The 27,621-nt window shown below is 39.9% G+C and overlaps 1 protein-coding gene across 8 annotated transcripts in view; it reads left to right on the top strand.

Moving 5' to 3' along the window:
• The window catches only part of P4HA1 (prolyl 4-hydroxylase subunit alpha 1), a 65,465-nt gene extending 41,915 nt beyond the window's left edge, over positions 1-23,550 (top strand). For 4 of the 8 annotated variants that reach the window (XM_077822126.1, XM_077822125.1, XM_077822119.1 and 1 more), the window contains 7 exons: positions 2,234-2,304; positions 8,525-8,624; positions 12,936-12,989; positions 15,727-15,792; positions 18,994-19,062; positions 21,359-21,455; positions 21,769-23,550. In XM_077822126.1, coding sequence (XP_077678252.1) covers positions 2,234-2,304; positions 8,525-8,624; positions 12,936-12,989; positions 15,727-15,792; positions 18,994-19,062; positions 21,359-21,455; positions 21,769-21,839 — 528 coding nt within the window. In that variant the 3' untranslated portion in view covers positions 21,840-23,550. Of the gene's footprint in view, positions 1-1,075; positions 1,147-2,233; positions 2,305-8,524; positions 8,625-12,814; positions 12,869-12,935; positions 12,990-13,528; positions 13,638-15,726; positions 15,793-18,993; positions 19,063-21,358; positions 21,456-21,768 lie in introns of those variants that run through there. The other 4 variants (XM_077822120.1, XM_077822122.1, XM_077822123.1 and 1 more) reach the window with 4 other exon arrangements.
• Positions 23,551-27,621: the final 4,071 nt, after the last annotated feature.

The raw sequence follows: 27,621 nt of genomic DNA, 5'->3' as shown, positions 1-27,621 counted from the left end.
CAATAAGGTCTGAGATGCTTTGAGCCTTTATTGCAAAATAAAAACTAGTAGTAAAACACTTGTCCAGATTGTGACACACAATACTCAATAAACCCTCCTTGGCCTGGAGTCACTATAATGCAGTCTGTCAATGACCTTCTAGTGCTTCTAATGCTGGAGCATTGCAACTGAAACTTTCCCAATTATGGGTCACTGTATAGTAGCTGAATGTGCAGTAGCAACATGCAGTTTGCTTGTGGTGTTGCCATGACTCTGTATGGCAGAAACAGATTTTGTGGAAATGGAGCAGAACAGGACACTGACTAAAATGGGATGGAAGCAAATTACTTGACAATGGTGCAGTGTGTTGGCTGGAGAAGAGAGGCCCTAGAACAGTCTTGGTCCAAAGTCTTATTTCTGGATGATCAAAAACGTGGGAAGTATTTCACATGATTTGTGATCATGGTGTAGCTGACGGGTCTGCATTCTGGAACAGAGAGTGCAAAACACAGATCAATTATTCAATCAACTAATGCAGATAATAAGTTAGAGATATTTTTCAGATTCTGAGGTAAGGTTTCCTTCATGTCCCCCCCACCCCCACGGTTAAAACTTTTACTCAGTGTGTTCCTTATTGATGATTTAACTCTAAAGTGCATCCTGGATGTACCGTATATCATTAACAAAGCAAGAGTTGTACATCCTTGACATACATGCTGTATAACTTCAGCAATTGAAAGGAGTTGAAAGATGTTACAGGAAATAGCTTTACTTATCTAACCAGCTCGCTCTTGTTGCTCCCCAGAAACTGGAGTATTGCTTCTAGGAAAAAATGTACCACTCATTCGCTCCCTCTTCTCTAAGAAGGAACTGAAGTATCTCTTTTTTATTCGTGTTAGAGGTTTCCCCACCTTCGCCACCACACACATACTCTTTCTGCTATAAAACATGTAAAACACCACAATGGAAACTGATTGGATGAAGTGCATGGCTTGTGTGGAAATTTTTTTCCCCTCTGTAGGTTTCTGAATGGTCGGATTAATGTGATGCGATATTTACTTTGTAATGCAACTATTCTGATTGGTTCGCTTCACAGCTGAGGCGAGCCACCATTTCAAACCCCATAACGGGAGTCTTGGAGACGGCACATTACAGAATTAGCAAAAGGTAAGAGACTTCGTACACCAAACATTCTGGGCCTGTAATGAGTGCTTGTTCTCTGCTCATTCAGGGATAGAGAGGTGGTCTAAAAACATACTTCAGACTTTCTAGACCATCTCTTTAATATGTACAGATATTGTAACAGGCTGTTACTGCTGAGTTTCTCAGTCTTTTCCTCTAACTAGAAGTTCTGTTTTTTGCCGTTTTAGCTAATATTCCTTTTTTCAAATAGTATTTTGTACAGGTGCATAGAACGTGCACAGGTGCAAAAACTCAGTGGAGGTTCCCTTGTATGTGATTTCCCTGACCACATATGCCAACAAAAATTTGTCATTGCTCTCTTTGCTAAATCTGGCAGATTCTGAGGATCCCTTGCATTCAGAAGTGGAGTCACATTATCCTGCATAACAGTTGCATTGGCATGCAGAAGCATTTGTTCATTAGTCATATAAAATACAATTGTCCAAGATAATCTGTCTTCCTCCGGTCTGTTTTTTTTGTTTTTGTTTTGGCTGCCTCCTAACTCAAACCTTGAAGAAAGCAGTATTTTTTTCTTTACCGGCTTCCAAGTTCTCTCCACTTTGCTCAAAAGCACTGCAGATTTGTGAATTTGAGTTGTTTGTTTTCTGAAAAAAGTTTGATAATGTCTTTGCATTTGCACCTCTCCAAAAGACGTCTTTAGGAGCTGCATAGTAAAGGTCCAGTCCTCCATTAGCTGTTTTGTTTTCCTCACAAAAATCCTGTTCTTCAGCATTTAACAAAAACAAGAAAAGAACATTAAACTTCTGGATACAGAGGAATTTTCTTTGAAACTCAGCACTATAAACTATTTGCAGAAAGTCTCTAGTTTTTAAAAAAAAAAAAAGAGAGAGAGAGAAAAGAAAAAAGTGAAAGGACATTCTAACCAAATTTGTCCACCCAATTCTTCATTTTGGAAATGGCAGCTGCAACTACTGTCTCCCTTCTAAATACTGCTGCTGATCTGAGAGCATTGCATACCATCCAGACCAATCGGAAACCCTTCCAATCACCTGTGGCTTGTCAAAAAGAAGCCTGCTATCAGAGTAAGCCCTTGTCCTTTCTCTTTTTGTAGCTGAGCCGGGCTACTGTACATGACCCTCAGACTGGGAAACTGACCACAGCACATTACAGAGTCTCTAAGAGGTAAGGGGAATGTGTTCCAAAGGTATATCTAACACCTAGGAAATCTGTTCTGTAGCTAACCTGTTAAATCTTCTAGTTGCAAATCTGGGATGAGGGAAGATTATACATGTTTGTTTGTGCTCATTTCTATTTAGAAGAGATGAGGTGGCCTAAAAATTACTTGGCACGTATTGTTGCAAATGGGCTGCTTAAATAGGACGTTTTAAAGCATTCCTGTTAGCTAAAAGGAAAGCTGCTACTGCTTTTCTGTCTGCATGGTCCTGAATAACACAAATAGCATACTAAAAACCTGCTAAAAAAATGGGAAGATTCCCACCTAAACTAAAATTCAGAAAGGGTTGCACTTGTTATTTGTACCATTGTACCAATATATGTTTAAAATTAAGCACTTGAGATTTGCTATAATGAATAGCAACAACAGCATGAGTTAGAGAGCTTGAGAACTTTAGTTCAAAAATTCTTTGTTTGTTTGTTTATCACAACACTAACTAGTTGTTCATTTACTCTGCTAGTTGATCTAATATAAAATCCCGCATTCATTGGAAAATATTAGAGCCACATTTTGTTTGATTAAATTATCTTTTGAACAAATGAAACTGTCATTAAAGGGTTTTTGTCATAGTTTTAACCTCAACATTTGAATAGTGTTTTTTAAAAAGGGGTAAAAATGAATTGGGTTTACAGAGATGTAAAATTTCTGAAATATTCTCCCCCTGCCACAAAAACCATTAGCTTTTAGTTAGTTATGTGAGCAGTGAGTTTAGAACCCTTATGAACAAGAAGACTACTACTAATTAAATACTAGATTATTAGAAATTCTGTTCCAAAAGGATTGGTAGTAAATAAACTTGTTGAGGAAATCTCCTCCTCTTAGGGCTTTTTGACTGAGCTGGTTTGGATTCCAGATAAATCGTTACTACTGAAAACCAGAAACGATATGCTCTATTTCCTGGGTTGTGTTTTTTTTTTTTTTTTTTAAATAGATGGCTGCTTCCCCACTCCAAACATTACAGGCATTCTTTCCTAGTCATTGCCCTTCTAAATTACAGCATTCCTCTATGAGGAGACTACTGTTCACTCAGCAGTACGTGGCAGACTGTGTTAACAGGGGCATGTTGCCAGCTGCATGAAGAGGCATGTCAAGCCTTGCTGTATGCAGTACAAGAATATATCCAGACAGTTTGACACAGCTTTCAAGGAAACTAGTGGTTTTTGAGGCAGCCAGTTAGAATCCGTAGCATACGAGGTTAGTGTTTACTCTTCAGGAATATCAGCCTCTGCTTTTATTTTAATCACTGCTCTTTCTCTAAAGGAAGTGTATTTAGACCATCCTTAGTATGTAAAGATGTTAGTAATATTGTATTTTATATATCTCATAACAAAGCCAATGAGTAGGTTATAGTCAACCTTTTAAGAAATGACTAGAAATGTTAAGGAAGGGGAGTAAATGTAATTGCAATTTTTAACTGTTCATTTGTAATAAGGTCAGACATCCATTTCCCAATTTTTTTTTTTAATTTTCAAGTTGAGAAAATGTTAAATATCCACCAGTGTGGATTTAAAACGCTTTATAAAATATTTTATGTAAAATACAGTGTGGCAGAATGTTTCTAATTCAGGTGTACAGATCATGCTGTACATGAAGAGCTTCTGAAGGGGAGAGGCTAAATGTTATGTTCTGACAGTGGCAGCAATGATAACTAGACCTTTCTACCCTTCAGGGAATCTCTAAGAATTTTGGCTTTTTGAAGTGGCACAAAGAAAAGTCCTATGTTAGCTTCCCTGTGATTCCCTCTTAAAGTAAAATGGAAAAATGCTTGTGGGCTTCGCGAGTAAAAGGGGTTTCAAAAGAATTATTTTCCACCAGGAAAAAAAAGCTCCTCTTAATGTGGATGATAGTCTTTTCGACGTAAGGTTACCTGTCTGTAACGTTCACTTGAAGCATAATGTTACTTCTAATGAGTGAAATTGTTTTCTGGCTAGTAGAAGTTGAAGGAAAAGTTACACTGAAGGGCAAGAGCCTGGCATGCATTTCACAAGAGCTGCTCTGATCCTTAAATCCACACTTGAATAGTTCAGCTAGTTGAGCACAATTTTCTAACTGATTACTAATCCTATAATCACAAAAGCTTATGCTCAAATAAATTTTAGTCTCTAAGGTGCCACAAGTACTCCTTTTCTTTTTGTGGATACAGACTAACACGGCTGCTACTCTGAAACTAATCCTATAGTGCAATTACCAGTGGAAAAATGTCTTCAGGTTTGTGTGAGAGAAGGGTAGTGGAGCAAGTGAAATTAAGTTTTTCAAGTGGAGGATTTCTGTCCCTGTGGAGCAGCCCTCACTGTACATACCTACCTTGGCTGCTTTGATAGTGAGCTCTGCAAGAGATAGACAGAACAGCTCCCTTAGACTGACTTTTTTTTTTTTTTTTTTTTTTAATACCCATGGAGAACAAAAGTTGAGACCAGCAGCAAAAATGGATGATACAGATGGGCTCATATTCCTGAAGGGCAGATAGACAAATCCTGCTGGAAGTTGCAGTTCTGGAGGAACCTCTTCATATGCATAATAAAAGCCAATGGAGCTTACTAGAGCAGCGGTTCTCAATCTGGGGTCAGGACTGCAAAGTAGGTCACGACCTCATTTTAATAGGGTCACCAGGATCAGCACAGACTTGCTGGGACTTAGACATGAAGCCCAAGCTCCACCCCCTACCCAGGGTGGCTCGGGCCCCCTCTCCCTCGATCCGAGGTGGTGGAACCCCTCCTCCCCCCTGTCATTTAGTAAATTTGTTGTCAGAAGGAGGTTGTGATGCAATGAAGTTTGAGAACTTCTGCACTAGAGGCTTAGAGAACTACCAGAGGCTAGTTGGTGCTGGAAAATCAATCTAGAGCTAGGAATACGCAAATCCTCCTAAGCTGTGATAGGAACTGAGGAAGTAGACTCAGTGATGCTTATGGGTGACAACTTGTGCCAAATGTCTTGCTAGAAGTCATTATTCAACTCTACCAAGTAGCTTTCACTGCCAAGTTACACTTCCAAAGTATGTATGATGCTTTTTTACCAGAAATAAGACTGATGCTTCATAGTCTTTCTTCACAAAAGTTTGCTTTATCTGGATCATCTGTTTCCTTCTGTTCTGTCACACGGCTGTGGTCAGGAAACAACTGCCAGACCCAGAAAGCTGTCTCAGTTCTGGCAAATATGAAAATGTAAGATCATCCCCCCCCCACTACTACCCCTTCTGTCTTATACGCTATGGTAACGGGGGGCTAAATAAATACTTGAGTGCCTCAGACTCTATTGTATTTATCCTCCCACCACTTGTGTGAAGTAGGCAGGTTCTGTTTTCCCCATTTTACAAAAGGGGTACTGTAACACAGACTAAGTGAATTGCCTGTGGAAGTCTGTGGTGGAGCAGGGCATTGAACTTGAGTTGAATCTAGTCCTAACCACTAGACTACCTGTCTTCTCTTTCACACTCAAGAGGGAGGTGAAAGCTACTTAGTAGAGTTGAATAGTGACTTCTAGCAAGTACGGATTGAATTGGGCGTGATGGTGTAGCCTGATAGTAACAAAATGGTCTTATTGTGGTGATTTTTTGTGTGTTGTTGTTACAGTGCCTTTCTGAGGACAATGTTGCATGTTCTGGGGTTTTAATTTTCAATATGCAGTGTATAATTGGCTGTTGTGGGAAATGCTTCATATGCACACATTCCTCTTCCTTTCCTTCTTGATCATTCCAAACAGAATCAGGATAGTCTGCTTTTAACACTTTCTTATGCTAACAATTGTTCAAAAGTATTTTTATAAATACTCCCAGTGTGCTGAAGTCCTCATTTTGAGATGGACTGCATTTACGTACTGTTCTGTACATGGTGAATATTTAAACAGATTTCATGTTTGCCCTTGGAGATTCTGTAACCTGTGTCAGTACCATGTGTTGTAGGAACGTGTTTTGCTGCTTCTCTTGATGTGGGGCGTTCTGGGGCTTTTAAAAGAACAGGTATGTAAAAATACACTGATGTTAGTAGGTGAAAAATTGTTATAAACCTTTGAACCAACGTACATACTGATTTGCCAGTTCACTGGTTCTCAGATTGGTCTGTGGGCACCGGTGTTCAAGTGTTGTGGGCTTCTAGTTTCCCACTGTTTTTATAGGTATCTAAACTTTTCATTGCAAAGATGATCCAGGGAGTTAGCTGTGCGGCTAGGAGGAGTTATCACATAAAAGGGTTGTAAACACCAAGGGAGCAGAGTCACCAGTGTTTCATGTTGTACATGAGAGAGGACGCTCTGGTGAAGAAAAAGAAGAGGAAAAGATGGCTGGGTAGCATATGCAAAGAGGAAGAAAAAAGGGACTAGAGAAAAAGAAGCTATATTGCTGGAGACACATCAGGATTGTTATATGTTCATGAGGGCTAAGGGAAATGGTCCAGTAGACGGGCTCAGATGTGATGACACGAAGTTTGAGCCCTGCTGCATTAGTCGGTAATACTCAAGTTAAATCATTACCTTTGAATACAGTCGCTATTTTTACATTGCTTGACTTTCAAGAATGGACGTAACAAACGGGATAACATTGTGATTTGTCTTCTCCATACCTGCAAAATGATACATTGGTTCAGTAGTCTGTGTCTGGATGAAGACAGCGGATTCATACTGAAGGCTTACATAGTATCAGTTATTTCTGCACCTATTTTATTTCTGTCTGAACTCATTTTTTCCCCAAAATATCTTAATTGCAAAGGAAGCTCTTGGTTCCAAGTTTGAAACACCATCATTTAAAGGTAGCAAAGTTCTAAAATGATTTTCAGGACTTTGAGGCTGACCTTTTTAGGAAGCTGGAGAATATTTAAAAAATGATACTGGGTAATATTTGCTTACTCAAGTAAAGCAGAACTATTTGCTAAATACTGAATATTCTACAAGCTGTTCTGGTAAGAATTCCTGAACAAGGAGGAGAGAAATTAAAATACCTTTTTCGTGTATTCAGATGTTTTCGTTTTTAAATATACTTTGCTCTCGCCACCAATGGGGGAAGATGGGGAAACTTCGGCCATTTCATATTCTATTCTCCAGAAGCCCTTCTGAAAATAGATGTTTATCTCGAGAGCCCACAAAAAGTTGTTCCTGTTCTATTTAAAAAAAGAGGACAGCTACAGTAAAGCTAGTATAGTATTGCTCACTGCATCAACATTTGGACTGTGCTTTATGTGGATCTATGCTATTATGCTTGGAATATGGAGGTAGTCCCTTTGCCACAGTTCTCTAGTGCCTTTCTTCCTCTTTCATGAGAACACATGGTTACAGGGGAAATTAAAGCAGCTGTCCAAACAGGGCTTTGATTGAGATGGGTTGACAACCCAGTCCCTCCTACCCCCACCTTTTATTTATTTATTTATTTTAAGGCACTCCTCTTATTCTTTAGAATTTCCATTTTTTTTTTTTAAATGTTACATCTCTAGTCCTTATAGTTGCAGAGAAAGCATTAAAATGTCAGTGCAGTATGTCTGGAAAAAATAGGTCTGAGGGATGTGAATTGCCCTATTTATTTCATTGTCTGTCTGATAATGGAAGACTTGTCAGTGAAGTTTCATTGTTGTTAAAGCAAGCAAGTAAGAAGTGAGGGAGAGTGTGGAAATCACAAATCTGTATAACCTGAGAGGATAGTGTTTGGGAGAGTTGAGTTGCAATCGCCATAGTCCTGTGTATGCTGAGCCAAAAACAGAGATAAGGGTCCATGTTTAAACACTGCTTCGACTGCATAAGTTCCTACCATGGATTGGCTGTTCAGAATAGACAGGGCAAAACTTGTGTTTGCAAGCTTGTTCAAAATTATTGTTAGAACCTGACATAAAATAATGGAATACAGTTTTTAGTCCTGTTCACCCCAGCTGGCCAAATAGTATTGGAAAGTAACTTACCTCGTTTAAAAAGTTTAAATATGGTTCCTTTGATCACTTCCTAGCCCCTTATAGAAACTAGGTGCCTTATTCAAGATGCTGATATTACCAAAGTGACAAAGGTAATCTCTGGTAAGAGAAGCCTCACAAATGTGGGACCTGGCAATGCCAGTAATTATAGTATTAGCCTAAAGAATTGTCTACAGATGGCTCTAAGTCTTTATGCACATTTTAGAAATTATAAAACTCTGTTCCACTTATAACACAAGCTTGTGGTATGTTACTAGCAAATCATTTTCCTTTTTTAATTTAGTGCCTGGTTGTCTGGATATGAAAGCCCTGTGGTATCTCGCATTAACCTGAGGATACAGGACCTAACTGGACTGGATGTTTCCACAGCAGAGGAACTACAGGTGTGTAAATGAGTATTTCAGTAACTAGTCACACCAGACTTTGGTTTGAATTAAATGAACTTTAAAATCTACTGAACAGCAGACATCCATGTAGTCTTCAGACAGCTGCTTTGGGGGATATATGCAGAGGCTTCTTCTTTGGTGTGCACTCAATTCCTTCAGGTGTTACTGAAAGTCAGGCCTAATCAATATGGGAAGAACATCAATTCTTGTTTAAGTTCAATGTTTAAGTTGAGTAACTGAGCCAAATTCAGTCTTGGTATAGAGGGGAACCAATTCCATTTTCAGTGGAGCAGCACCTGCTTGTCCCAGGGCTGAGTTTGACTTAGAACCTGGAGGGAAGTAGAGAACAGTTGAAATTTCTGCTCTTTAAAATGAGTGAGGTTTTTTGTTTAGAAAACTTTTTTTTATTGCCAGCAATAAAACCAGGTTTTCTGATGGTAGCTCAAATTTTCATGGGAACGGTCTCTAGAGAAATACTGGTTTTGACTGATATTTAAGGGAATGGGTTGTTTTCTCTGAATCCATCTCAAGATTAGAAAGTCTCAGGAAACTGATTGAGGACTTTATCCTTAATTCATCAGCATTGTTAGACCTGGGGAAGATTGTGACTGCACGTGTATATTTTAAGTGAATTAAATAAATTCAGTAGTTGCAGTAGGCTGTGCCTGCGGGATTTGGGGTCTTAATTTATCAACGTGGAAGCATCACATCTTACATGTAATGTGAATGGCAGTAAATGTTAACACTGTTGCAAAAAAAAGCAAACATAATTCTGGGCTGCATTAGCAGGGGTGTTGTAAGCAAGACACAAGCAGTAATTCTTCCACTCTACTCCATGCTGATTAGGCCTCAACTGGAGTATTGTATCTAGTATGGGTGCCACATTTCAGGAAAGATGTGGGCAAACTGGAGAAAGTCCAAAGAAGAGGAACAAAAAATGATTGAAGGTACAGCAAACAAGGGAAGGTTGAAAAAACTGAGTTTGTTTAGTCTGGAGAAGAGAAGACTGAGGGAGTACAGAACAATTTTCAAGTACATAAAAGGTGGTTACAAGGAGGAGGGAGAGAAAAACTGTACTTTAACTCCTGAGGATAGGACAAGAAGCAATGGACTTAAGTTGCAGCAAGGGCAGTTTATGTTGGACATTAGGAAAAACTTTCTAAGAGGCTGATTAAGCACTGGAATAAATTGCCTAAGGAAGTTGTGGAATCTCCGTCATTGTCTAACCTGCTCTTAAAAATCTCCAAACATCCTGTCAGGGATGGTCTAGATAATACTTCCTTAAGTGCAGGGGACTGGACTAGAAGACTGCTCGAGGTCCCTTCCAGTCCTACGATTCTCTGATTAAGACGTAGAAAGTGTGACTGCTGATCATGAAACCAGGCTTGCCACCCTAAACAAAGTTCACATGAGGATAAAATGCCCAGGCATCCAGCTCAGAATAGAGGGCTCTTTAGAGCAGGGGTGGGCAAACTACGACCCGCGGGCCATAGCTGGCTTGCCACCTGATTTAATCCAGCCCTTGAGCTCCCGCTGGAGAGAGGGGTGTGGGGCTTGCCCTGCTCCCGCATTGGAGCGGGATGGGGGGGCCACTCCGCGCACATGTGCCACAGCTACCAGAAGCTGCGGTGTGTCCCCCTTCCAACTCCGATGTTTAGGGGCAGCCAGGGGGCTCGTTGCACAGGTGCTGCCCCCGCAGAGCTCATTGGTCAGGAACTGCGGCCAGTGGGAGCTGCAGGGGCGGCACCTGCAGATAGGGCAGCGCACAGAGCTGCTTGTCTGAGCCTCTGCGTAGGAGACAGAGGGGGGACATGTCGCTGCTTCCGGGAGCTGCTTGAGGTAAGTGCCACCTGGAGCCTGCACCCCTGACCCCCTCCTGTGCCCCAACCCCCTGCCCCAGCCCTGTTTCCCCCTCCCATCCTCCAGACTGATCAGTCCCTGCCCAGAGCACCTTCCTGCACCTGAAACCCCTCATTCCCATCCACATGCCAGAGCCTGCATCCTCTCCTGCACCCCAACCCAATTTTGTGAGCATTCATGGCCTGCCATACAATTTTCATACCCAGATGTGGCCCTCAGGCCAAAAAGTTTGCCCATCCCTGCTTTAGAGTGTTGTGTAGGATAAAGTGGCAGATGGAAGTCAGTAATATAGTGGACAAGAGAAAATGTGATCAGGCTGGTTACTAATATCCAAAACTGAGCTTGGTTTGAGGGAGAGCTTAGTTTGAGAGGGAGATTTCCTGTTAAAGGATGGGGAAGTGATTTGGAGTGACACACAAGGATGTGTTAAGAACAATTTTGTAAGTCTTTTATAGAAGCTAATTACTATTTTATCTATGACTTGGATAAAGGACTTCTTGGTATAAAACAGACAGCCATTACAGGAGGGGAACATTACTCAAAATGACTGATAGACTAGAGGCAAGCAGGGACAGATGATCGCTCTTACACTTCTCTGAACAGAACTGCAGAAGCTGTAGTATCAAAAAGGTTTCAGAGTAGCAGCTGTGTTAGTCTGTATCCGCAAAAAGAACAGGAGTACTTGTGGTACCTTAGAGACTAACAAATTTATGTGAGCATAAGCTTTCGTGGGCTACAGCTCACTTCATCGGCTGCAAAAAGGTGACTCTCTTTGTTGATACTCTGTGCAATGGAGGAGTATTTGAAGGAGAGATGGTTCCAGCTGTGATCGTCAGTAAAGTAACCGCAGTGGAGTGAAATATTAGAGCTCTCACTTCAAAAACAGACTCTGCTGCAGAGTCCTAACTCATAAATAGTCTTGGATTCACTTCTGCTGAGCTAGTCTAACACTGCATGAAGGGTTAATTACCTGATTTTTTTTCAAAGATGCCGAGCATCCCAACTCAGGAGTCTGACAGCTGAAGATGCTCAGCATCTTTAAAAAATCATACTTGGACCTGACCACCTTCAGGATTTTAGAGAAGGATTGTACAAGTCAATAGACTTTCTTAGTGTACATTCTGTCTGTGTATAAATACAATTTAAAGTGTCTATATGACTTAGCATGGGAGAAGAGTGCAGGAAAGTTAATTCAGGGTAACAGAAAATGAAGATGTATTTGACTGTCTCTAGGACAGCATTTTCTCAGATGTAGCCACTTTGGCTGCATGAGGCCATCAGGGGCTTTTCTTCTGGCTCTTCTTTCCCCCTCCCCCAATTGCCCCTGCTGCCTCCTCCGGCCGTGGGCTTTGGCCTTGTGGTGGCAGGCTTACCACTTATCGCCCCCAGTGCCTTCTCTGACCACACGGCAGCAGACTCCGTCCCCTGGCTGTGGGATTGGAGCTTGGGCCCCGGGATCCAACCCTGGCCATGCAGCGGATCTGCCCAGGGCTCACCCCCCAATAACCCCTGGCTCCCCATTTAGGGCTTAATTTGTTCCCATGCTTGCTGGGGCTGAGTAAGTCTGCTATGAAAGGTGATATTTGTATGTTTGTTAATGTCACTTTTCACAGCAGACTGAGTAGCTAGCTGAGTGGGAGGCTGTGAAATATGATATTAACATACAAATATCACTTTTCACAGCAACAGACTTACTAGCAAGCAAGTCTTTTACAAAGAAAAAACCACCCAAAAAAGACAAGAACGTGCAAAGCACCTTATTTGTGTTTCTATTGTGTTTAGGTCCAGTAAAGAATAGAGACAAGTGTAAATTATTTTTATTACTGAGTCTGCAAAAAAACAACAACCCCTCCCCACCTAAATAAATTACAATAATTTTGAGATGTATATGTTCATATTTATTTTTTTTCCTAAACTTAATTCAGTATTTTAGGAAAAATTGTTAGTGGCCACCACAAGAGTTGGTGGCTGCACTCCAGGGCCACCAAAAAACTTGAGAACCCCTATTCTAGGGTTTGAAATGCTATCATGAGATAGCTGTAAAAATGAACCTGAGACTCTCAGCTCAGAGCTAAACTCCTGCTTGTATTCTCATGAGTAGTGTGATTCATTGAAATCAATGGAACTATTCATGAGAATAGGTTTAATAGGATTTAACTCTTTGTTATTTCACGGTATGCCCTACAGGGGAGGGATTTATTTTTTATGACTTCGAATTTTTTGTAGATGAAAGTTTTAAGTGTACAGGCTGGAGTCAAATATTCATTCTCTCTCCTCCAGATAATATACTGCTTTATTGGATTTTTATGCTTCTCCTTTCACTATAGGTAGCCAACTACGGCGTAGGAGGCCAGTACGAGCCTCATTTTGATTTTGGAAGGGTAAGTTCCTCTACTTTTCTGCCTTCACGGCTTTCTACTTCACATGCACTGTGTTTCTCTTTTTCAGGTGGCAAATTATGGAGTGGGAGGACAGTATGAACCCCACTTTGACTTTGCACGGGCAAGTAAAGAGGTGGAGGGGTAAAAATGATCTACTGAAGCCTAGGCCTGTTGACTATGGCACAATATATTTTCTTTAACTTGTGTTAAATTTCATAGCCTATTAGCTCTTCTAATCCATATTAATGGGTAAAGCCCTCTAAACCACCAACTGAACAGGCATTATAAAGCAGTAAGACCTCCTTTCAAACTGTAAAACAGTATTTTATTGAGGGAGGTGACTAATTCTTTCAAACTAAAGGTATTAACCCCATTTTAGAAATGGGAGATGGACCAGGTATGACTGGCTCAGCGAACTGTAATAATGAAAAGTCAATGTAATAATCTTTAGTCACTGGTGCAAGTTGAACCAAAGTCTGCAGTGAATCAAAGTCATTACTACTGATGTCTGTTTTGGTGACGTATGGAAAATGATGATGTGGTCTCAATCAACGGTTTTCACTCTCACAAATTACCACAATTTGCACCCCCCTAGGTAGTCTCTTCAGAGAGACCAGGAACTGAATGGGCCTGGAGACTTAATTATCTTCTCTTTTCTAGAGAGAGTCCCTGCAGGTCAGGATTGTCTGGACAGTGTGGTGAAGTGTGCATTTGCTACTGCCTATTGCTATACCTTTAACGTGGAGAGAGAATTTCATTTCCCAGAGCTGTGAGTTTTAGCACCTTTCACTAGCAGTAAATTCTCGTACATCAATCCACTGCTTTTTTCTGGTTTATAAATTGCATAAAAAATTAATTGCCCAAAGAAAAAAATTAAGAGATGGCAAAAGCCTTTTATGTTCCCTCCCATCCCAAACTCTGCTTTTGTTTATTGCTTATTTGATAAACAATTTGAATTGCCTCACCTCTCCCTACCCCAACTGAATTTCACATGACTGGAAATAATGCCATTTCAGCTGGTTGTTTAATGGGCATTTTATGTGTGATTAACATTGTCCTGTGAACCAAAACCAACAAATATGAAAAGTCCTGTCATCAAAGACATTGAAAATCATTAACAGTTTGTTTTCAGCTGCATGAATTAATTTCTAAAATAATGGCTTCTCAGAAGAACGACTCCAGTACACAAAAATATACGATGTTATTGTGCGGGGGGAAGGCATTGGAGACTGTCCCACAGATGAATATGTAACAGTAATTCGTCTCAACCAGAAGGAAAGAGTTTCGTGGCCCACAGTGTGGATGGTTCCCCTTGTGATGCAAGGGATACAGTTTTAAAAATGTTCTTTATGGCAGCTCTTTGTTATAGCAGTGCCATTGTGGCATACGAAGGGAGGAAGTCAAAATTTATTTTTTTTAGTTGCTTTCTAGCTAACTCAGTATTAAATCAGTAATGTGGGCATGGCTTCTTGATTGGCTGAACTTCAGTAACTGCATTAAAATTAGGGCTGTCAAAGGATTAATTGCGTGTGTAATCAGTTTTTTTAATCACACTGTTAAACACTAGAATGCCATTTATTTAAATATTTTTGGATATTTTCTACATTTTCTAATAGATTGATTTCAGTTATAACAGAATAAAAAGTGTAGAGTGCTCTTTATATTTATTACAGATATTTGCACTGTGAAAAGTTTTTTTTAGTTCACTTAAGAGATTGCTCTACAGTACTTGTATTATCATGAAAGTTGAACTTACAAATGTTATGTACAAAAAAACCCTTGCATTCAAAAATAAAAAAAAGTAGAACTTGAGCCTACAAGTCCACTCTGTCCTACTTCTTGTTCAGCCAATCATTAAGAGAAACAAATTTGTTTCCATTTACAGGAGGTAATGCTGCCCGCTTCTTAATTATAGTGTCACCTGAAAGTGAGAACAGGTGTTCTCATGGCACTATTGTAGCCAGTGTTACAAGATATTTAAATGCCAGATGCGCTAAAGATTCATATATCCCTTGATGCTTCAACCACCATTACAGAGGACATGCATCCATGCTGATGACACAGAGGCTTGGATCTTTGTATAATACATCTCAGAATATAAATTTTATGCATTAATGTATGGTCATACTTTATCAGCAGCTTCAGCAATTAGAGCCAGACATCCTGCTTCTGAGAAATTGCAGCTGTAACACTAAGAATTGGATAATTCAATATCTAAGCTGTATAAAATGTGAAAGTTAAGAAAGCCAAATAGCACTGGCAGCAACATCATGGCACAAGGGCAAATACAGTAACTAGCAGGTATAGTCCCTACCAAAGGGTCACTTGTGCACTAGTGTAAAGAATGGGGGCAGAAAAGGGAAAAGCAGATGGAAAAAGGGAGAAGGCTAAAAATCAGGAAAAGAGCCAAATAGAGGTAGGGTTGCTGCATGTGTTAAAGGCAGCCAATGAGGTATGTCCCCAAGGAAGTCCTGACCTCAGCCTGCTTCTCACTCAACTGAGGCAGTGAGGAGCAGATTTCCCTTGTGTAAACTCAGGTGCTTGTCAGTTACGATTAGACAAGTACTTAAGGCCTAGATTATGAAGAGGTTATATTAATTTTTAAGACAAACACAAAGGGACATTTTCAACTTGTCATGTGGGCTGGAACCTTTTAATTTCAGTAGTTTTAGTAAAGGAAAAATATTTAACAAATCAATATATACAATTTCCTTGCGCTCTGTGTCCCGAGCTCTTTGATTTTTTTTTTCTGCATGAGTTTGTTTGCTGGCACTACAACTGTCTGTCCACTGGTGTGCAAATTACATGATTAAAATAATGAGCATTTTATTAAATCAGTGTGTTGCTTTCTTTCACAGAAAGATGAGCCAGATGCTTTTAAAGAATTGGGAACAGGCAACAGAATTGCTACATGGTTGTTTTATGTAAGTGAGACATTTTTAGCCATATCATTACAAACTGTTTCTGCCAAAAATGTTAGTTTCTATTTCCGCATCTTTATCTTAGGCACTTGAGTGATTTCAGTGATTCTGATTTATGTAATCTGCAAATAAAGGCAGCTAATAATTGCTCAGTGGTAAATAAGAGTACCTTTTAAAATTAGGCCAACTTTAAAAAAAAAAAATTAAGAAAACTTACAGCCTTGAAGGTCTTTTCTTTAGGTGCTTGAGGCTTTTTTATTTTAAATCTGAAAGGTAGTTAACAGGTCTGACACTTCCTATGAATACCCAAAGTTGTGAGGCACTTCGCTACCATCTGCCCTTCATGTAAGGAAGCCTTCTCTGTACATAGCAGGAGTCAGCTCTGCAACTCCTGACCCAGATCAACACAAGCACTTCCATCTAGGCATTGCTGGTTCAACTATTACTCTGTATTTTAGCAATAAGCCCACTACAACCCTCAGGCTTTCCAAGCATCTCCCTGGAGTCTTCACTCCCTTTTCCGCTGGACACATGGTATTTACAGATTTGGTGTGTCCAAAGAAATAGTACACTCCAGTTTACCCATTCCACCTCACATCACCTTTGCGCTTCACACAGCACTTAAATATGTTTACAGTGAAATCAAGTAGGTTTATTTAACAAAACATAGCGATTCAAGTAATAGCAAGTAGTAGTATTGGAAGCAAAAGGCTTACATTTAAAATAGAATCATAACATGCATTCTGCAACCTAGACTTAATTAGATTCTTGCAGAGTTATGCTCACCAAAAGTCCTTGTAGTGTTTTACAGCCAGTCTTGGCTGTAATCCTGTTTTCATGAGAGAGACATGCTGTCAGATTGTCTCCGAGGTGAAGGACTCAGTGTTTCTTTGCCTCCCCAGATATACAAATCCTATTCTTAGTCTTCATTCATAAACAGAACACACACCCATAGACCCTGCTGATTTGTTTTTTCTTACAGATTTTCTCCCACAGATTGTATAACTGTTGAACTCGCACCTGGCTCAGTCTGTATATAAGCCTCCAGTGTGAGGCAGACAATACACAATATGCATGACCAGACAGGGAGAGAAGTGTCTGTTACCTCCTGCCTGAAACGAACCTGTGCAAGACCTGTTGTCTCGTGGTGCCCTGAGTTAAGAACCCAAATTCTTATACCTTAAGAACATAACTGAAACATACTTTTCAGTATAAATACGTAACTTCTTAAATATTACCTATACATACATTTTGCAGTGATTGATGACCATTGGGCTACTGGTCTCAGAGACGGTACAACTTTTTTGTGAACTATTATGCATCTGTTTGACCCAGGGGATCCCTGTGCATCACTTGTGCCTTCTACCAGTTGGCAACAAGTGGTCCCAACAGGCACATGCAGGAAGTTGTCCATCGGTCCATGCCTCTCCTTACCTCTTTACCCACCTAGTGGGTAACTCCCTAGTGGTGCAGGCAGCCACAGAGAGATCAAGATTACAACACTCCAGGGCAGCTCTAACAGATAAAGTCTCTAAATGCAGCAAATGCCTTGACCTTCTGGAAAGGATTTTCATCAACCAACCTCCAAGTCAGAATTTGCTAACTACAAGGTCGTGCTTCCTCAGGAGGACAGGACTCAATTCCAGGACCTCATAGAGGAAATCAAACTGGTGCCTGAGACCTCATTCCAAGCGGCAGTGGACGTGGGTGATCCCATGTTTAGAGCTGTTGCTAAAGCTATAGTTATGATGCTTGAATCATGCCTTGATTCTTTAGGATTCCCCAGGGAGGTCCAGAAGATCATTGAGGATTTGCCCTTACAGTCTAACTCTTCAACAGGAAAGTTGATGAGTCATTGCACTTGTGTAAGGACTCCGGACAATTCTCCACTCCCTGGGCATTTATATCCCAGCCCCAAAGAGAAAACAACACAAGCAGGGTTATAAACCCAGACATGCCTCTCAGCCATTTTATCACTAGCACTTATACAAGCTGTCATCCAGTGTAAGAGCATACAAAGATGCGGATATACTGCTTCCTCTGCCTCAACTGTCACTGCTCTCTCCTACTCCACCACCCGGGGGTTTCTTTTGATGGGGCACGCTGTATCGCTCTACTGACGCCATGCCGTTCCTTGCTAACACCAGACTTTTGGTGGTTGCCTTGCCCACAACTTCCTAATTCCAATGAGAGGAGACTTCATTCTCATGACATCAGATGGGCTTTGGCATTCTATCTGCAAAGAACAAAACCAATTAGGAAGTCTTGAAGGTTAGTTGTTGAAATAGAGTGATTGCAAGGAAAAGCATTACCTGCACGCGCGCGCGCTCTCTCAGCTGGTGCGTATTCCTCCTTTAGACAGGTGAAAGCACTAGACCACGAGCAACCTCAACAGCATCTTTTACAGAGGTACCTATACTACATATCTGTAGAGCGGCTACCCTGGAGTGCCATCCATATCTTCATGAAACATTATGCCTTAGTGTAGGCCTCTTTTGCAGCTGCAGCTGTTGGGACAGCAGTTTTACAGACATCTATACGAACTGCATCTTCGCACCCTCCTTCTTTTTGAATACTGCTTACCAACCATCCACATGTGGAATACACATAGGGACCAGTACTTGAAGAAATACTTATCTGTAACTGGAGGTTCTTTGAAGTGTGGAGTCCCTATTTGTATGCTACTACCTGCCCTCCTTCCCCTCTGCTTGAGATCTTCCTTGATTCATGGTAAGAAGAAGAACTGGAAAGGTGTTGGTTTGCACTGTCCTTTATAGCCTCAGTTTGGAGCATGAGGAGACCAAGTGTGTGGGTGCAGAACAATAGACATTACTTGCTAAGAAATTTCCAGTCTAGGTGAATGGAGTACATGCATATCCATGTGTGGAATACAGATAGGGCTGACACATGTCAAAGAACCTCTAGCTACAGATAAGTGAACTCCATTTTTCTAGCTGCCACAGTGTTTGTTCTCTGTTCATCATTGAGGCACCTGAAAGCCTTACAAATTCTGGAACAAGAATGGCTACCACATACTGTGTTTTAATGCTACAGGGCCATAGCAAATGTGATTTTACAGCTAGTCACAGAAATTGTGCCCTTAATGAGGAGTCAGAAATGAAGGTTTTTAGTAACTTAATATTTTATTGATGTGGTTTTGGGAAAGCACTGAGTAAAAGGGCTCTTATTTTCTCTCCTTTACAGATGAGTGATGTATCAGCAGGGGGAGCTACTGTATTCCCTGAAGTAGGAGCTAGTGTTTGGCCTAAAAAGGTAAGATGAGTTTTAATGCAACTTAGATGTTACTCTCCCACTTTCCCTCCATTAATATCCAGCTGTGAGGAACTGTATATTTGGATGTTTAAATGTAAAATGAAAACTTCCAAATGAATTGACTAAAGAAAGTACTAGGCCACCAATCCTGCAAACACTTAAGCAGTACCATTTATTTCAGTGGAGCTACCTATGCAAGTAAAATTGCAGGTCAAATCTAGCTGTGCTTATGCAGAGTTTGTTTTTGCTGTTCTGCATGATTATGATTCAATGCATGTTAAAACTTCATAGACTGCTGAAGCCAATAGGTCCAAAACACAAAACTTACCTTACTTGTAATTTGGGTCAAACTCTATTTGCAGGGGAAACCCAGACTAGCCAAGCAGTGCACAGAATAAAACTCCTTTTTAGAAAATTTTGGGTTCTTTTGTCCTCTGTAGGGAGAGAGCTGGGTTCCAGGGCCACTTGGCAACCTGGCTATACTGCCCCAGACACATCAGGGTCATGCCCTTCCAAGCCTGGACAAAATAGTATGGTGGGGGCCAGCTGGGAGGGAGAGGGCTGCTTAGTGAAGTTGAGCCAGGGAGATATGGACAGGATCAATAGGCCACTTGGCCTGCATTCTAATGTTCAGTTGCCACAATGAACACTCACTCCTACCAACAAGTTTTCTTCGTTTAAAAGAAATCAACTCCTCCTCTCCCCACCCCCAACTAGGACATCAAATGGGAAAAAAAAATTAACACAGTTCAGGTTTCCCAGGGGCAGCTAGTGCCTTTCCAGAACATCGAGTTCAGCAAAACTCAAACTTCAGAAAACCAGGAAATAAGGAGTTAAGGTAAATGCCACATAACTTTACCTCTGCTCCCCTGGAGCTGACAGTAGTCACTGTGAATTATCTACATGCACTGCAGCTGCATTCAACGTGAGTGTTTTAACTGTACTAAATGGTTTTAATGGTGGAGGCAGCAGGGGGGTAGACATTTGTTTGTGAGCTGAGAAGAGTCACAGAACTGCGAGTATATGAGAAGTTTTGCACCCCACCTCCTATGTGTGAGGAAGGGAAAACAAACAGCACATGTACCTTGAGGAGCCACTGTGGATCATTTTATTACAAAATTTTGTAGGTTGTTTCAGGAGCAAGTTTCGGGAGGGTGTTGCCATGTAAGGTGGAACATGAGAACAGTTTGTAGATGGGTAAGGGAAAGTAGAGGTTTAGGTGGTATCCTGTAAGTGTGAAGCAGCTGTTTAAATTTTACAAGTGTGCTGTGCTGTCAGGAGAGTAGAGTGAATGAGTGTAGGGCAGGTACAGGAAGCTTTTTTTCCTTTTCACTGTAAATTAGAGTATGTGGGTTATGGGGCATTGCTCAAAGAGGGCAATGTTAAGGTTTATGTGGGTGGTTTACCTTAACTTTGCATTTCCTAGTTTTCTGAAGTTTGTCTTGCTTAACCCAAACTTCTGGAAGGACATGAGAAGTCACTGGAAATCTTAACTCTGTGATAACAAAGGTTGTTGCCATCTAAATAAACCTTACATTCTGGATGCACACGGGGAAAAAAAGTCAAATGTTTTGGATTTATTAAAACAAAGGAAGGAACTATGGCTAGTGAATTTTAATTGATTGTCACCATACCCTTCATGATTTTAGCGGATCTCAAAAGTTCAGACCTAGGGCTTGCCTACATGGTGAGGTAATTTTGTACTTTTACTCTGTTCTAGAAATCCCTCCACCCGCAGTGTTGCACATTAATTGGTACATGTAGACACTGGTGCACACTTCTAAAGGTTCCCTAGTGCACTTTAACAAACAACACTTTAGGAATCACACCTCCCCATAATGTTTGTTATTCCACACTGAAGACAAGTTTTTATTCATAGCTTGGAAGAGAGAAGTGTGTTTGCTTTTTCAGTTCCCACTCAGTTTCTTAACTTTGAGTGAACGAGTTGAAGAAACTGAAATGAAGAAAATATTTTCTTTGCACCTGCAGAAGAGGTTGCTGCCATCAAAAGCTGGTGTAGCACTGCAGCAAACTCAGGTTCCAGGTGCTTAGCCAGTGACTTCCTGCAGTTTCAGTGCTTTGACTCTCTTTAGAACTTGGCAGAAAACATACTTTAATATTATATTTTGTATTCAATTTAAATGAATATTAAGTTTAGGCTTTAACAGGTTGTCAAGTTTAATTTTAAATACATTCATTTAAAAAATGATTGTAAAAGTCATTGATTATTAGCCCTGCTAGAAGTAAACTTTGTGTTGCATAAAGTAAAATATTATGTTTGTATTGAAATTTCCAGGGAACAGCTGTATTCTGGTACAATCTTTTTCCAAGTGGAGAAGGAGATTACAGCACAAGGCATGCAGCCTGTCCAGTACTAGTTGGAAACAAGTGGGGTAGGTATCCGTATTCTGCCAAATGTCTGATTTTAATTTTTTTTTACTTCGCTGCTTGTGGTAGGATACAGTAGAGCCAAAGCTGCCAGCTCTTTTCAAAAGAAGAGAGCTAGTACGTACCTAGCTACTTCATACTAAGGTTTTCCCAATTTGCAAATATTGTGGGGTTTTCTTCTTAGGCTTAATATGTCAAGTTTCAGGCTATTGCTTTGACATTTATATTTGGGGAATAAAGCTTTTCTGATGCATGTGCTGATAACGTGTATTCACTTTAAATAGAAGTGGTGACCAATGCTATTTTTGTCTCTCATAGTATCCAATAAATGGATCCATGAACGTGGTCAGGAATTCCGAAGACGGTGCACTTTATCAGAGTTGGAATGATGCAAACTTTTCCCTGTCCTGTACTCGTTTGTGTAAAATATGTCTCCCCCATTTAACTTTCTACAATTTATTAACACTCCACTACAGGTACAATCTCCAACCACATCCAGTATTTCATCTGTGAAGAAACACCTACATTGTTTTAGTTCACTCTACAATATCCCTTTTAGAGAGAATATAGTGAGATTTTAAGTTTTTCAGGCTAGAAGGACAAAATATAGTTGTCAGAAATAACAGGGATAATTTGTGATTTATAGTACCCTTTACTCTGTAGAATCTCTGATCAGCAGAGAAAGCCAGTATGTGATTTCTGTTAGTCCTCACAAGCTTGAGTTTACCAGTGGTAAAAAACATGAACAATCTAATTTCAAGCACAGACTCATTGTTTGGAGGGATGCATTAAACCAGTCCTTGTCTCCAGCTTTCTGTTGTAGTGTGCCTGACCACTACAGTTGAACTGTGGGCATGGTTTGTGTTTCTCCTAGACTATTTTTCCACTACTACAGAAGCCCAGACTTAACTGACTTGTAAATTCTCTCTCATGCCTCTACAGTGAATTTGACTTGTAACCCAGAGAATGTGAGCCTGCAGTCATATACACGTATGTGTTTTGGCTGTGCTGTGTCAGATACCTGTGTGCATCAGAACAGCCTGACAGAAATCATGACCTGCTTTCCAGGTCTAGTTTTGTTTTAATGACTTAGTTTGTCCATTAAAAAAAAAATCTGCGTCTTAGTAATAAACCTTTACATTCATTTTGGGGACAGTACCATCTTTGATTAAACAAAGCATTGTGCCTTAGGAGACTGGAATTTTCAAAGTGGTTATGAGGTAATACGCAAGCCTCAAAGGCTTATTTGTAAAAAGCCAAATTTTCCCATGCTGAAATCTTTTGTGACAAAGGCAATCTATTTATAATCTTCACAAATGCTTTTTATTTTGTGTATGTTTTGATATGTTGTGGATATTGAATGCATGCCATAATTGTGACTGGCTTTTTACCAACTCTTGACTGAATTCATACAGGATGTACATGAAAGTAAAAGTGAGGCACACCAGAACCTAGCAGGCCACCCTCTGTCTGTCTAATCTTGGATTATTAAATGCTGAAAATTTAATAGTGTACAGGTAGCCCCATTTCAGATAATTGGATTTTCTACCTGAGTGAAAACCTGAATATTGAGCCCAAAAGGTCAGAGAATCCAACTATTAACCTATGCAAATACTTTGTAGTACCTTTAAATTGCATCCCTCTTCAGAAGGATTATAATAAAAAAAGTTAAATCAAGTAATCAATGGCAAAATAAAATCTAGCAAAGAAATACACACCAACCGAACAGAGTTCTTGTTCTCTGAATTTTGACTCTTTTACAAGAGGAAAGAAAGGGGCACTGAGCGGGGGAGATGAAAAATTTGTTAATCCCCTCATTTATGTTTGTCACTCAATTTTTTCTTCTTTGTCCATTCATTGCTTTCATATGCTTTCTTTTGGTAGCAATGGCTGAAGTTTAGTCCTGCAATTTTTCAGGAAAATAGAGTGAACATGGCTAAGACAGATTGATAGACAGGAACAAAAAACCAAAACACCTCCATTCCAGTACCCCCCTCTATGTAATCAAACAGTTTCTCTTGTTAGAGACATCCAAGTAATAGTGTGGCAGCAAAGAGTCTGTATTTTCTTCTTAAGCAAAACTCACTCTTCTTACATTTTGTCAGTGCCTTTTTTTTTAAACTCTGAGATTTCCCATTTTTTTCTTTTAAGAAGTTAAACAGTCAGTGGTCATCTAAGTTACTGCTATATGCTTGCTTGAAATATCTGTTGCTCAAACTGGAAGAAAGCCAGGCTATGCTCCAACCCATCTTTTACTTTCAGTCAGCAGTAGTGAGAAGATGGGGGTATAGCATACCAACCTGTAACTCCCAACTCAGTGCAAGCAAAGACAAACACACCTTCCTTCAAAAGATGGCTAGAGATTTGAGGTGGGAAACAATGGTTTGGGGCCTATTAGACTTCAGTTGGTAAGTTCAGAAAATAGTGTCTCCTTCTGCACCCACCCATCAATAAGCATTTCTAATGTTCATAGAAACTTATCTAAAATTCTAATTAGTATTGTTTCAATTGCATGATGCTTAAGATCCAGAAATAAAATCACTTGATAGTGAAAATGGACAAAAGAAATGAACTAAGTGAAATTTAGTTTCCTACTAGTGAAAATGTTCCATTGGATAAAATTATATCTAAGACTGGTTAAAGGTGTTGAAAATCATTATAAACTGAATCCTTCCAAGCCTGGTTAGTAGGAAAAGAAACTATTTACTTTAATTGTTAAATACCCATCTTTCATTTTTCCTGCTTGAAGCATTCATACATTTTAACACTATATAAATGTAAAAGTACTATTGCTTGCTGCCTTATCTATTAACTTTCTAAAAAGGGCTTTCAGATCAAGAGTTTGGCTCCTGTGTGAATGCAGTTTAGTATTAAATATGAATGACAACTATCCGGTTCATAGTGACTGACATTTGAAAACATTGCCTATTAATTTTTTTGTAAAAGTTTTTTAAATGTAAAGAACAGGCTTAAAATAAAAAGTCACTGCCACTTGCAGTGAAAATCCTCAACATCAAACTTTTGTGATCTGTTACTGTCCATTTGTCAGTTCCTAGACATGAGTTTCTAGGAACTGTAACATGGAGTACTATGTATTAACTGTTCTCCATAACAACAGACATGAGGTTTAATCATGTGTGTCCAAGTGAGACAAGATAAGGGACCAAGGAAGAAGAAAATAAACCTTTAACAATGAATAGCAGTACCCAGAAGATCTTAGTTTCCAAATACACAGCCCTTTCATTAATGTAACACTTGTAAAAGTAAGCAGCTTGTGTTAAGAATTTCAGAAGGAGATTAAATACCCTTGTTAGTTTAACTGCACTCTTTAGGCTTTCTTTAATGAAATACATCTAGGGCTTCTGTTTTTGGGGTGGTAGTATTTTTAGCAATTTGATTTTTAGGTGGTTCTTCAAGTGCTGTCCCTGTGGGTGTTCCACTTTAGGTAGCTGTCCAAAAATCAGGTTTTCAGGTCTCTTTGAAATAGTACTATGTTAAAATACATTTACAAAAAGTACTAGGCTAAGCCTAGTAGGGATCTTTAGTATGCACCAGGTTGGTCTACACAAACCAATTAATGTGCAACATATTTAACTGCGTGTTAGAGACTACACCCTGTAGTCTGTATTATTGTTCTATGTAGAGAGTCCCTTGGACCCTAAACCATTTCTGGTAGGATAGACCACCTTTGTTTTGGTATTGGGGGTGTTTTATTGGTGTTCATCTTTTTAAAACCTAAAGTCAGAAGCTATAAATGTATCCCAGATGGAATCTGAGTTGAATCCAAGTATCTCAAGCTCCATCAGTTGATGTTGTATAGATCTGGCAGCTTGTACGGGAAATCTATACAGGGATTTCTAACCTAAAGCCAAGGGTAGCAGTAAGGAGACAGAGGTGTTGGAAGCCTTGCCAGAAATTTCCTGGTTTTAAATATTTAGAAGAAGCTTTCCTATGGCACCCTAACCTTTGGAGGGCTCACATGAGAGGGTAGTTAGAGGTGTATGTCCATGGTGTTTAACGCTATACTGTTTCCTGTGGACTCAATCCTACAGTTCTGACAAACCACAAACATTTTTCAGATGAGATGCTAAAGAAATAGCAATGCCATGTGGTAATCCCATCAATCAAATAGTCGTCTAATTTAAGAAACACTTGCTATAGATGCTGTTGATAGATTAACAAAACTGCACCTTAGGGAGTTAAAAAAAAAAAAATCTTGATCTCTAAACCTATTTAAAGGATGTTTGGGATCTAGACTTTTGGTCCTAAGCATGAAATTCACTCAGGCTGGGAGGCAGGGTCAGTCCCAAGGTAGCAGCAAGGGGGATGGCAATTGTCCAGTCAGTTTAAAATAAAAACACCAGCACAACCTTTAGCTTTTGGAAAGCCTGGCATGAACTAGCAGAAAATGTTTGATTCTCTCTTTAGGGTCTCAAGGTTTGTCTACATGGTGGGATAATGTGCACTAAGGGGTGTGATTTCTGAAGTGTCCTCACATGTATATTAATGGGTCTGTGCAGGTGCTGCTGGTGAACACAAACATTCCTTAGAGTGCTTTAATTTAGTTCCCACCAGCCCTGTCTACATGGACCCATTAACATACTTTAGAAACTTGGAAGTCACACTATCCCCTACCATCAGTGTGCATTGTGCCACAGTGTAGACATGCCCTTGGCCTCCTTTAACTTTCTCCCCAGCAGGCTGGCACTTTAGCATCCATTACACAGTCACTTGTTTTCATACAAAGAGTCCTCAGTTGCTTCCTGCCCAGACCTAGCATAACCTCCCTTGTACTGCACATTCGTTATTCAGTCTTATCTGAGCTAATGAAAGTTTTCTGTGGTGGTATTTATATAGTACTTCACTACACCCTATGAAATTCTTGCAGTCATTTTTCTCTTTGTGGCTACATACAACAGGGCAACTCGAGAGGAAGGATGTGTTGTGAAAGATATCCAAATGTCGTTTCTTGTCCATATTCCTTGTTTACAATTTGGGAAGTTATGTACACTATCAAAAGCATTAGTCTGCTGTTACCTGTCCCAGAATGTGGCTTCTACTATTTATTCCTTATTGTACCTGCTGCTACTCTCTAAGAAGGGATTTGGACATCAGAGGTAATTCAGGTCATCCCACTTGTACAGGCAATTTGCATACTGTAATCCTGTTAAGATGCTAATTTTTTGTTACACTGAAGCTAGATTCTCAAACCAGTCTTTCTGGGTGACAGGACTGTAGTTCAAATGAATCTTCACTCAACTAGAACAGAGTGAATGCACAGGAATGGTTCTATGTATACCCAGTCACACATTATGATAGCATAGCTTGACTTTTAAAGTCTCTACAGAAGGAGGAATGCACAGTTCATTTCGATAACTCATTGAGCCATTCCTCTCTGTATAGGTCCATGAGACTACTCAGCTGTCTAACCAAAGTCTTATGGATCCAGATCTGCCCACAAAGGCAGCTACATTTGAAGTTGAGTTGTAAAGCCACATGGGCAGAATTGGACCCTCAAAGAATGTAGCTTTTTAAAGTGTCAAGTAATTCTTAATTTGTTTGAGGCGGTTTATGTTGTCTCACCTCACTAGCCATGCTTTTGCTCACTCTACCATTATGAGATTTAAAACATGTTCTGATGGTTGCATTACTGTAGTAACCACTATGAGGATAAACTGTGACTTGTATTCCACAATTATAACACAGCTGCACTCATTCCAGTCAAGTTTTAGGGTTTCTCTAAATAAAGAGAGCAATATATCAAAACTGAAGCTGATCGTCAGCTAGTGTAAACAGAACTAAACCAATTCACATCACCTGTGGATCTGACTAATAAATTTAGATTTATTAAACTTTCAGTTTACTTTCTGCATTAGTCTCAGTTTGGACAGTACAAATATGATAAGTGGTTTCATTTTCATAGTCTCTTGCCTACCAGTTTTGTATGGTTTGGGTTGCCTGTAGAGCTGGACCCTGTTAACAAAACTGACTGTATATTTAAAAGTCGCCATTTAAATCTAAGTATTTTTACTGTTAGACTGTAGCAACTCTCGAACCAAAAATATTTCTTCAAGTGGCTGTTGAATTGAAAAGATAATCAATATATGTTGTTCCACATGGACTCTGAAGATGCATTAAAGTTATTTACTGTAGCAAGCAAGAAACCAAGTG

This window comes from Eretmochelys imbricata, chromosome 7, assembly GCF_965152235.1.
Source record: "Eretmochelys imbricata isolate rEreImb1 chromosome 7, rEreImb1.hap1, whole genome shotgun sequence".
NCBI classification, from domain to species: domain Eukaryota; kingdom Metazoa; phylum Chordata; order Testudines; family Cheloniidae; genus Eretmochelys; species Eretmochelys imbricata.
Note: the sequence above shows the minus strand (reverse complement) of the source record. Positions and strands in the feature narration are given on the sequence as shown.